This window comes from Volvox carteri (assembly GCF_000143455.1).
Source record: "Volvox carteri f. nagariensis unplaced genomic scaffold VOLCAscaffold_128, whole genome shotgun sequence".
Classification (NCBI taxonomy): domain Eukaryota; kingdom Viridiplantae; phylum Chlorophyta; class Chlorophyceae; order Chlamydomonadales; family Volvocaceae; genus Volvox; species Volvox carteri.
Genome location: NW_003307671.1, coordinates 143,769 through 155,759, shown reverse-complemented (window position 1 = coordinate 155,759; position 11,991 = coordinate 143,769). Strand labels below are relative to the sequence as shown.

The 11,991-nt window shown below is 52.3% G+C and overlaps 2 protein-coding genes across 2 annotated transcripts; both read right to left on the bottom strand.

The window, feature by feature from the left end:
• Nucleotides 1-4,932: 4,932 nt before the first annotated feature.
• Nucleotides 4,933-5,967, bottom strand: VOLCADRAFT_100596 (uncharacterized protein; the record flags this gene model as incomplete). The annotated part of the gene is made up of 1 exon (XM_002959140.1): nt 4,933-5,967. One exon carries the CDS (start codon nt 5,965-5,967, stop codon nt 4,933-4,935), a length of 1,035 nt encoding a protein of 344 aa, XP_002959186.1.
• A 3,542-nt stretch (nt 5,968-9,509) lies between these two features.
• VOLCADRAFT_100595 (uncharacterized protein) lies at nt 9,510-11,843 on the bottom strand (the record flags this gene model as incomplete). Its single annotated transcript, XM_002959139.1, has 3 exons — nt 9,510-9,556; nt 9,963-10,351; nt 11,764-11,843. 3 exons carry the CDS (start codon nt 11,841-11,843, stop codon nt 9,510-9,512), a joined length of 516 nt encoding a protein of 171 aa, XP_002959185.1.
• Nucleotides 11,844-11,991: the final 148 nt, after the last annotated feature.

Below are 11,991 nucleotides of genomic sequence, written 5' to 3'. Positions count from 1 at the left end.
CACACATACACACACATACACACACATACACACACATACACACACATACACACGTATGCACACGTATGCACACACATGCACACACATGCACACGTATGCACACACATGCACACACATACACACACATGCACACACATGCACACACATACACACACATACACACATACACACACATACACACACATACACACACATACACACACATACGCACACATACGCACACATACACACACATACGCACACATACGCACACACTGAATCACAATGGAGACAAAGTTGATCTTTACATTATTCTGCATTCTCGTCCTAGATATGTCGGAGTAGTCAAAGACACCCTCATATGCGGAGCAGATCAATGGCAACCCTGTATTGTAGTCGACCTCGTACATAGGAAGTTTATCATTTTCGATTGTTGCAGGAATAGGAATTCTAAAAAGGTTTGGTATTGACGGCCAGTTGCGGTAAGATGGCCATGACGGCCATGACGGTGGCGGTGGCGGAGGCCGTGGCGGTGGCGGTGACGGTGGCGGTGGCGGTGGCAATGGCGATTGCGGTGGCGGTGGCGGTGGCAGTGGCGATGGCGGTGGCGGTTGCGGTGGCGGTCGCGGTGGCGGTGACGGTGGTGGCGGAAAATAGTAGTCATAGTAGAAATAACCACCACCACCGTGTACTTCCGATATGACAAGGTCCTTCGATCTGTAAACGAATCGGCGTAGGTCACAAGCCATCGTGATCAGACCATCGTTGGTGTGCTTGAAGCTGGCACCCATGTACGAGAGGCCCCAGGGGATGGCAAAGACGACCGCCATGCACAAAATGTGCACCAAGGGCACCAAGCCGGCTGGCACCGGCGGGTGGAGCGCGACGTTCACAGCGCTTTTGCAGGCTTTTGCCACGACCGTCATAGTGTTGACAAAAGCGATCAAATATCGGCGTTTGCCATAAATCTTTGGCTGCACCCCGCCTGCAGGGCTTTCGCTTACAGGGCCCTTTTCATCGCCATGCGGTAGGACATACGCCTTCCTTCTTTTTCCCCAAGGCATCCGTCTGATGAAACCTGACACCATGTTGAGCTATAGATAGCAATTTATTGTAATATTAATCCAGTGATTTTTAGGGTTGGCTGTTTATCTCGGTGGTACAGAGCCGCCTGACCAGTAGTAGTGCGTCTGACCAGTAGTAGTGTGCCCGACCAGTAGTAGTGCACCTGACCAGCAGCTGGAACGCCGTGTAAGGGTGTCGGAGAGCACTGTGCGTTATGTTTACGCGCCCGTCAGTACGTTCATTGTTAGAGGTGCGTAAACAACAAACTTATCATCTTGTTATGATTGTCCTTGCCTGGATATCCTCAAAACCTCAAAATATATTTATTCCTTACCTGTGCCAATGTGTTGTATCCACCTCCACTGTTTAGGTGGTAGTGAAAACTACCGATTAGTGAATGAGAAGAGGCTAAATGCCTCGGCGTTAGGACGACCCGTACAGAAGTCTGTACGGTCCGAAGATATAGTCGTCAACGCGAATTATCACCAATCGGTGCAATCGTAACCCAAGTGGGTCTACCAGTGACAAGTGTCACGATTATAGCAAGAGCGCCATAATCCAGTATCACGCGTGATAAAGACAGGCAAGTGCCCGCTTAAAGATGGGCCAGCGCCCAAGTAAGGATAGGCAAGTGCCCAATGGTTAACCAAATAAGAGCGAAGATATTGCCCAGCGGCAAAGTACCAGAGAATTGGGGAAAGATCCGAGGGTTAATATGCAAGTGTGCCACAACACAATGAGCCCGCCCCCTAACTTTTACGGCTCGCAGAGGCTGGCGCTCTGGCGCCCACCGCGCCTGTAAGCTGCACAGGTAGCCAGCACTCGCTCGTGCCGCCCTACCCGCATTTATTTATTTACTTAGTTATTTCTTTCTTTATTTATTTATTTATTCATTAGCCAGTTCTCTCACAGATTAGCGCGCCATGTGTGCACGCCCGTATTTAGACCAAATTATGCCTCATTTATTTTGGGGGTGATGCGTAGCATCCGTAAGGTAGAAAGGTAGTTCATAATATGATATGCAGTACTGAGGGCATGGGCAGGTTTGTAAGGCCTGCTTAAACCGCCGCATAAATCACCCTGCACGTTGCTCAAAAGCATCGTGCTGTAGGAAGCCTGTATAAGCTGGGCAATGCTTAACCAAAAGCTTTTGGTTCATCAGCGGTGAATTGCATTTGCGTGCTCCTGTCCCCCTTAACCTGGATCTCATGGCTCTGCCGAAGCTGACCAGGATGAACGTGCTGTGAAAGAGCGACAAAGGGGAGCCGGGACCCGCTGCCAAGAGCCCTTACACTGTAGAAGAACACAGCCAAGCCGCACGCCGGCCGGCCGCGCGCCAGCGGCACTTCACGCCGCCCATGACCAAACGCGCGGCCGCACCCAAACCCCAAGGCGCGACCCACAACCAGGCCCACCTAGCAGCAAACCCGGCCGTTCACTCGCAAACGGCCAACAGACGAGCGAAAGAGAGAAAGAGAGGGAAAGACCCTCCCCAAGCCACTGCCGACGACATGAAACATCCTCATTGGGACTCACACAATCCCACCCGCGCTCGTAGCCCACCCTCTTCCCCGGCACACCTTCTCCTCCTTAAATCCCCGAAGCACCCCACGCTTGGGGCGCCTCGAGACCCAGACTTCAGCTCCAGCTCCCGGGAGCAACCCGCTGCTGTGAGAGCCGAGCTTGGAGGTGTCTGCGGGAGCAATTAAGGGGGGCCCGGGTGGGGAGCTAGCACTTACAAAACCTGAAGCTCTACTGAGTGAAGGGCAGTGCCTGGAACGAAAGAGCGGAAGCGCAATATGATCGCCAGTCGATCATGGTTGTACGACAGTCGCACAGAACCAGACTTAGAGGCTCCGATCCGTCGCATCTAAGTCAACAAATCTTTTCGACGAGTGAGCCGCAAACCAAAGCATAGCAACCCACGCGAACGGGATTCAGAGCAAGGCTACGAGGGTTATCCTAATGCGAAGTGGTGGGCGGCGAAGGCATCCCGTGCAGAGTCTCTCTCAAGCTTCGGAATGAGCTGTGTTGCTGTTCAATGTGTTCAAAAATTTCCGTTTTATGTCTCCAAGTGCAGTGTACGGCAGTCCGCAGTGGCCCCCGAGTCGCCTAAATCGCGCCCTCATTCACATAAGGCCCGACCACCGGCGAACGTTTTCTTTACCAAACTTCGCCAAAACAGGCTTTCTTGTCCTCTTCATTATGGCAACATGAAGCCCGCGTCTCCGCCGACCAGGCCGAGCGAGAAAATATTTGAACCGGAGCACCCCATGCCGGAGATGCCACTTGCTGCCCCGCTTCCGTTGGTTTAACCTGTCTTTTATTCTATGTCGATCTACTACTTTAGCAGTAAGGAAACATTGCTTCTACATGGCTGCCAGAGCCGTGGTGTTGGCCACTTATGTGAATGAGGGCGCGATTTAGGCGAGGCCACCAGCTGGGGGGGTATAATCCCTTGGGGCTTATCTGGGGCTTGCTATCATACCTATTTCTACAATCATATATAAACACAAAAAAATATTTTTGCCCATGTTTTGTACACTGCGGATATGATGATAATTGCTCCAAGACAGGAGGTTCGTCTCTTGCCTAATTGGGCATGGGATACAGTATAAGCTGGCGGGGCCCGCCCGCCCGCTCGTCCCGGGACGAGCGAGATGGCGTGAGCGCAGTCGGGTCATCAGTCCCAAAACCGACCTACCTGCCGGGACCGACGTAAGCCTTTCCGAGTAACATACTCAGGTCTGTGAGCGCATTGAAAGAATGCATAAAGTTTACAACGCTGTTGCTAGAAGTACAACGGATGAATCTACCGCACAAGCTCGGAAACACTGCACGTCACTATTTTGAGGTCCGGCAAGAGCAGATTCTTTTTGCCGAGAAACTGTATTTTGCTTTCTCGAGTAATCCGCAAAGCTCAGCAAACCGCGTACTGTGTGGTTGTTTTTCTCAGGTGTATACCCGACCTATGTCATGAGCCTTATATCAATCATATTATGGCTGCTTGCATAACAAATTGGAGAGCATAGCTTGGAAACACCTATCTGTTTCCCAGGAAACAGGGTCGTTTCCAGGGAAATGCCCTTTTTCTACGGAAAAGCCCTCGTAGTACGGAAAACTCTTTTCACATCAAATTTGAAGCCAAAAATTATTGGAAACTGCTTTCCGAATATCTCCTATTGACTCAGTATCCATGGAATACCCAATCTGTAAGGTTTTGCAGTTCGTTAGCGCGCGCTTCTGAGACCAGTCGTAACTTCGGAGTGAGGTTATGGCGCGCTAATATGACTATTTAAGCGGACCATTTCATGAACATTGTAAGTCTAAGTTGAAATTGAAAGCCCGATCTTCTGTGCTTATGCAAGTATATCGGCCAGTAAAGCCAGCTTGCACTTCTATTTGCGACACTACCTGCGACGAATTCGCTAAAACTGATTATTATTTGCTAGCACACGTTAACAACCAATAGAATGGACAGGAGCCACCTGCACAGGGGGTCTAAGCCCCCGCGCGGGACATGGGCCACCGAGGGCCACCGTGCCCCTCAGCCGACACATTCAATGCATACTAGGAATGCTAGTTCATCTGGACGATCCACAATACCACTGGAGCCATTGTTAGCTGCTCAGGAGGTGGATGAAGTTGAAGAGCTTGAATCTGCGTTTGCCCAGAGCCAGCAGCAGCAAGCAAGGCCAGCTGGCTCCCTGACGCGCAAGGGCAAGTGCTGTTCCTCACGTTTGCCATGTTTGATGGCCGGAGTCTGGGTGTTAACCAGCTGCATCTACTGATTCCGCGACGCAAGACATCATGCCAGGTGCACATGATGACGAGTTGGCATCCGATTTCGACAGCGGGCGCAGATCAGGTACGACACGCTTTAAAAATTCAAGTGGACAGCTGCAGTTGCTGACCAAGGTTCTCCCCTTTTCGGATACAGCCCTGCGTCAATCGAACAATAGGGCCGAGTCCAGCGCTGGTCGAGAGGCGCCACAGTCCGGAACCCGACAGCGCCGCGACCGTGACCGCTGCCCCGCCACCTCCCCTGCCCTTCCGCGCGCGGAGCTCCGCCACGGCGGCGCTCCCAACAACGACGCCCAGCCCCTTGGACACAGCAGCGGCGTCGGGGGACGGCAGCAGACCCAGCAGCCCGGTGACGGCGCCACCGCAGCCGGCGGCATCTGGCGCGTGCAGCCCAGCCCCAACGGCACCAGCGGCGTGCAGGGAGGCGACCGCGACCGCTGCCCCGCCACCTCCCCTGCCCTTCCGCGCGTGGAGCTCTGCCACGGCGGTGCTCCCAACAACGACGCCCAGCCCCTTGGACACAGCAGCGGCGTCGGGGGACGGCAGCAGACCCAGCAGCCCGGCGGCATCTGGCGCGTGCAGCCCAGCCCCGACGGCGCCAGCGGCGTGCAGGGAGGCGACCGTGACCGCTGCCCCGCCACCTCCCCTGAATCTCATATCAACTACTTGCACGCGTGTTTTGTCGCGGCCGCCCTTGTTGAGGGTGGCGCGCCCGTGACCAGCACACTTGGGGTTGATACATATATCACCGGGGTACTCAAGGCGGACAGTAGCTATCTGACCCGTGCTATGCAAAGCGTTGTTGTCGAGTTGGGTCAGGGCTTGCTCCGCCTCCATGCACATGTCGGCTATGGGAGACACCCCATGTTCATTGCCACGCAGGCTGTCAAATAGCTTTGTAACGGCGCTAACACTAGTTCCAGTCGCGGTCGCTATGATAGGAAGTGCGGCGGTGCGGCCGTCCGAGTTAGCTTTCTTGCCAAAGATGTTCGGTTTCAGGAATGCAAGTAGGGACATAATTGCGACCAATACTGAGTAGAAGGTTGCTAGGCTCCAGTTGTGGATTTCTGGAATGCCTTGGGTAAGATTAATCAGCTCCTCGATAAAGCGGATCGCCATTGTTAACAGATATCTAAGGGAAATGAACCCTAGATATCTTTTCAAAGTTTTCACAAGTAAGAAGACCACTCAGCTGAAAGAACGGGAAGTTCGGATTCGAAGTAAGTACGGAAAGCGCGCTTTCCGTGAAAAGGGTCTTTTCCCTTGGAAAAGGGTCTTTTCCCTTGGAAACGTCCTATCCCTTTCCAGGGAAACCAATAGGTGTTTCCGAGCTACCTAGTGACAAATTGCGGGTGCGAGGCGAAGTGCACTCTTGCGTACGGCTTAAGTCGCAAGTCGCAAGTCAGGGAACGAGCCGATACGGAAACCTGCGGAAATAGGTTTCGTCACGCTTTCCGCAGCGAAGCCCAGATTGGCGGAAATGTGGAAAGAGAATCCGCATTTCCGCCAGGGAACGAGCCGAAACTTGACCAGGTCTGTGGAAACTTTTCGTAATCGGGAGGCCCTTTGCGGAAAGGCTGCGGAAACTGCGGAAAGCTGCGAAAACTATAAAATGGATATGTAACGATGTTTTTTAGCTCTTCTCAGTGTGGCGATAACTTGGACAGTCTGAAACCAGCTTGTGGCAGTGCGGTTTCTTGAGGGCTGAATGGATTTGGACGCCATAGTGATTGCCAGAGCGTTTACAAAGCGACTAACGGCTTAGCTCAGCCACAACTCACTATTCTAGAAGCATGCCAGACCAAAGATAATCGCTGGCTCATTCCTATTTATTCACGAGTTCGACAGTCGATCAGCAAGTACGGAAGATGGCTCCACTCTATCCAGAAACCAAGTATCACGCAAGCATCAGGCGACAGACTGACCGGACAACATTTTCCTCAACACTCCCACGCGGGCAGTCTGCAAGCCTGTTCGACTATCGCACTCCCATAGCCAAACGAAATCGCTTGAACATCGCATGACTCAACGGTTTCGTCATGCAATCGGCGACCATATCAGCCGTACCACAATAACGAAAGCAAACCTCGCTTCGCTCAACTCGCTCTCATACGAAGTGGTGAGCGACATCTATGTGCTTAGTTCGCACCAAAGAACCAGGATTCTCGATAAGAGAAATAGCTGCCTTATTATCGCACGCTATGCTGACGCAGTTAGCGTCAACCCCCAACTCCAGGAACAATTGCCTCAACCACAAAGCTTCTCGTGTAGCGGCCGCGGCAGCCATGTACTCAGCTTCAGCAGTCGAAACTGCCACAGTAGGCTGGACACGACTGGACCAACTAACAGCCGCGTTCGAATGCAAAAACACAAAGCCAGTGGTCGACCTCCGGGTATCAGGGCAACCAGCATAATCAGCATCGGAAAAGCCCTGCAGGCCACCGTTCCCATCGAACACCAAACCAAGATCGCGCGTACCAGCCAGATACCGCAAAACACCCTTAGCCGTCAAAAGATGGTCTTTGGTAGGTTTCGACATATGACGTGCGAGCGCTCCCACGGGCTGAGAAATGTCCGGCCTAGTACAGGACGAAAGATACATAAGTCCGCCCACTAGCTCGCGATACTCGTTGCCCACAGACTCATCCCCCGCTTCAGCAACATAAAGCTGAACTCCAGGCGAAAGCGGTGTAGCGCGACCGTTGGCATCAGCAAAACCAAATTTCGACAACAGGCCTTCAGAATACTTTCGCTGTGACAACTTAAGCCACTTTTCGTTCACGCTTCTTTTGATCTCCATACCAACGAAACGATCGACAGGCCCTAGGTCTCTCGTCTTGAAAACCTCCATCAACCGTCTTTTCACCTCGTTAACCAATTCTTGGCATTTAGCAGCCGTGAGGGAGTCATCCACGTTGATCAAGAAATAAACATGATCATCCCCCTCGTCACAGACAAACATAGCAGGATCGGCAGCAGTAGGCTTGAAGCCCATCTTCCTCAACTCCTCCTTGAGACTGCCGCAGACCGTAAAGCGACTTGTGAAACAAACAAGCATCATCAGGTCCACCAAGGTCATAGCCTGGCAGCTTGCTGCAAAACACAGGCTCCTCTAGATCTCCGTTAAGAAACGCGGTCTTGACGTCCATCTGTTCCAGAACTAGACCACGCGCAGCAACAACAGAAAGCAGAGCACGAAGGGTGGTGTGCTTTCCCACAGGCGCGAATACTTCATCGAAATCTATCCCTTCCTCTTGGCGAAAACCTTGCGCTACCAAGCGCGCACGATAACGTTCGATGTTTCCATGCTCATCCCGCTTACACTTGAAGACCCAAATGAGAGGAATGGGTGCAACTCCAGGTGGAGGCGGTTGCAGCGTAAATGTATTATTGGACAATAGCACTTTAACTTCCTCGTCACACGCAGCCTTCCAGTGACTAGCATCGGGACGACTAAGAGCTTCCTTCAACGATTTGGGCTCTTCGTCAATATTAACAGCACTCAAAGCTAACGCCACATCACAGTACCTAGCGGGAGGAACACCCAAGTTGCTTCTTGTAGATCGCCTAAGTCCCTCAAATTCAACCGAAGGTACAAGTGGAACTGGAGGCGCATGTGGCACAGGAGGCGCAGGAGGCGAAGCAGCAGATCCACTAGTAACCTCTCCCCCCCCACCCTCCGAAGCCGACACTGGTGCGGGTGGAGAAGGACCCGACGAAACGCTACCACTAGGGCTCCCACGCACTTGAACGGCGGTAACCCCACTAGGTGCCGGCTCATCATCGGAGTCGTCTAGAACCGGATTAACATTTCCTACCCGGTTCTGCACCTCATCATCAGAAGCATCATCCCAAAGCGATGCAAGCACAGACTCCTCATCAAATTCAACGTCCCGACTCACTACTACTCTATTGAGTTCGGGAACAAAGACGCGGTAGGCCCTAGAACCGGCCTCGTATCCTACGAAAATGCCTCGCGACGCAACTTTATCAAGCTTATCCCTATTTTGCTTAGGGATGTGAACGTAGAGGTCGGGAGAGGTCGGGCTTAGAGCAGAAAAACAGTTCGTAAGGGGTATTAGGCAAATCATTAACAGGAGACCTGTTTCGCAAATAATTAGCAGTAATAACAGCATTGCCCCAAGAAGATTTGGGCAAATCGGCCTGAAAAAGCATCACGTGCACCTTCTCCATCAACGTGCGATTTAGACGCTCTGCCGATCCATTTTGCTGTGGCGTGTATGGAGCGGTTGTCTGATTGATAATGCCCCTATCCTTGTACCACGCCGCTAACTCCGCGTTAAGATACTCCCGACACCTATCCGTACGAACTACCTTCGTCTTCTCTCCGCACTGATTTTCTAACATAGTCAGCATCTCCTTCACACAACTCGCCACCTGATCCTTTCGCGACAGAAGGCAAACAACTGACATAGGTGAAAAATCGTCCAAAAACGTAGCAATGTACGAATGGCCATCACGGGAGGTGACAGGAAGCGGACCACACACATCCATATGTACCAAAGCCAACTTCTTATCTGACAATTTGGCCTCGACGCATGTGCCGCATACCGACTCACCCTCTACACGAAAGTCCTTCGCCGGTACAGCGATCCCGGTGACCATACCACCGTCAACCAGACGAGCCAGGTTCCGAAAGCTCAGATGACCGAGCCGGCAGTGCCAAAGATAGGCATCGGACACAGACCTGGATGAAAACACATTGACTGGCGCGGGGGGTTCAGGCAAAATCATAGTACCCTTCAGGCGGTAAGCTCCCCGAGAATAAGGGAAGCTATGAGACCAGGTACCGTCGCTACTCCTGACAACAGCCTTAGGTGCCCGCAGAGGTGGACGAACCCTAACGAATAGTGAACGGGCTGGCAGGAAACCTTCTCGCGAATTCCAACTCTCCCGACTATATGGGAGTCCTCGTTTGGAGCTTCCGTAGATCCCCTCAAATTCCACACTCACTCCTTTCTCAACGAGGACACGGACAGACAACAAGCGGTGCTTGAATCCCGGGACATGGAATACCCCGGTAAACTCCAATACCTCGTCCTGATCACTAAGCACTCGAAGATCCCCAAAACCAACTACACGAAGTCGCCTACCATCCGCGATCTCAACGAACATGTCACCGTCGATCCTCTGGTAGTTCCAGAGGCACGTAGAATCGGGAGACATGTGGTACTGGGAACCGGAATCCAGCACCCAGCTGTCGTCGGCATCGCCATCCGCGGGAGCGACGGCTTCTTGAATTTTGACGCCAGGCTTCTTGACGACGGGCGGTGTATTGACGCGTGCAGAGATAACGACAGGCGCCTCGAGCGCCGAGAAAGATGTAACCCTTTTGCCGTACACTTCGGAGATTTTCTTCTCCGTGCGCTTCTTCTTGAAATAGGGGGGTCCTTGTGAAGCAGCTGCCCGCGTTTCCAAAGCCCGTATGGTGTTGGATTGTAAGGTGCCCAAGTACGTTTGCGAGGAAGAGAATGTGGCCAGGCTGGAGAGGAAAGTGCAGTGGCATATTGGAATGTGAGATTAGCGTAAGCGAGTTACAGGGTGTTTGGTGCACGGGTGAATTTACGTGCATACCTTTCACCGTAGCATCAGTCCTGAGTTCACTTCTTGGAACGAACATCAGCATAGGTCCAAGCCCTCTCGCTTGGAGGGATATATGCAAACAAACATCCTGATAGGTAAACTCGCATGCTACCGAGCATTCAACCGAGCACATGCATGCTTGGATGTATGGAAAGAGGCCCCACAAGGGCTACACGAAGTAGACGAACGAGTGGAGTGGCTGATGAACAAGCCAATGCCAGAAGGTGTGATTTTGGAGTTCAAGGACCGATTAATGAGTGGTTGGAAGCATACACGTTTAGATGTCCACCCTGACGTGTATCCATCAGACGGCAAACAACCAGGAATTCACATGGCGAAGTATAAGCATTGGATGGGGCTGGCGGCCGAGCAAGCGGGCAGGAAGGAGGTGCTCCCGCACATCACAATGTTTATCCCACGTTTGGCGAATCGCAAGCTTATGCAGTTTAGGCTTTGCTGTTGGGCACTGGCGGCTAACAGAGCGTGTAAGGGACGGCGTTATACACCTAGGGAGGAGCGAGTATGCCCATGCTGCGGCACTGATAGCCACATCGAGGATGAGAAACACATTTTGCTGGACTGTCCGGTTTACGACGGAATCAGATCTGATATGGGCTTTCCACGCTTCGAACATATGAAGGACGCTATGAAGTGGGAACCTGAACGCCTGGCAAGAATGCTGGAACGTATATGGTCTCACCGCAACTCTATCGTTCCCTTTGGTCGTTAGTATACTCCATCACTTGTTTCGTTGGAAGTGCGAGGTAGGATGGTGCTTATAGGCGATTTGGCAGCCCTTGAGCCCTCGGCTCGTACTAGGGTGGTTTGCAGGTACGGGGAACACACCCACGACCATGTAACAATAACAATAACAACAACATGCATGCTTAGTTGAATGGTGAGATGCGACCCCCCTTCATTTCGTGCTCGGCAAGCCTGCCACCGCGTACCGGATATGTTGGCGATGTTACAGAGACGCTGCACCTTGGTTTCTGTGCCCAATGCATACGATGCTCGACCCCGCCGACCAAAACTACACGTGCCCAACTGAAGACACACCGGTGGTTGTGCAGCAGCTCTTGAGGCTTTGTTGGCTGAAATCCATCCTGAGCTAACGTGGGCTAACGCGGGCACGTCCCTATGCACAGCAAATAGCTGTTCCAAGCCAACAGCGGCGTCCATGTCACCGACAAGGCTCTAAACGTCTTATCTGTTCTTATGCATAATTAAGTTTATGTATGTTATACTTTGCGCAACTTTGTAATTTGACTTTAGTCGGAACAAGGTGCTGTATGCAACGCGCTGGCGCACCTCGTTTGCTTGCGCAAACTGCCGCTTCGCCAAACGCTTCCTCTTCCGCGGCCGTTGCAAGCTACCTTGTTTGCTTTCATATCTTTTCATATCTTATTCGGCTCAGGCTAAGAAGCCAGCCAAAAGTCCGAGATGCATCCCTATGGCATAAACATGCCGGTTACCGACCGTTTGGGGCCCATTAACCCAACCGGCCGGTTGAATGGCGTTAACGGCCCGGTTGGTTTA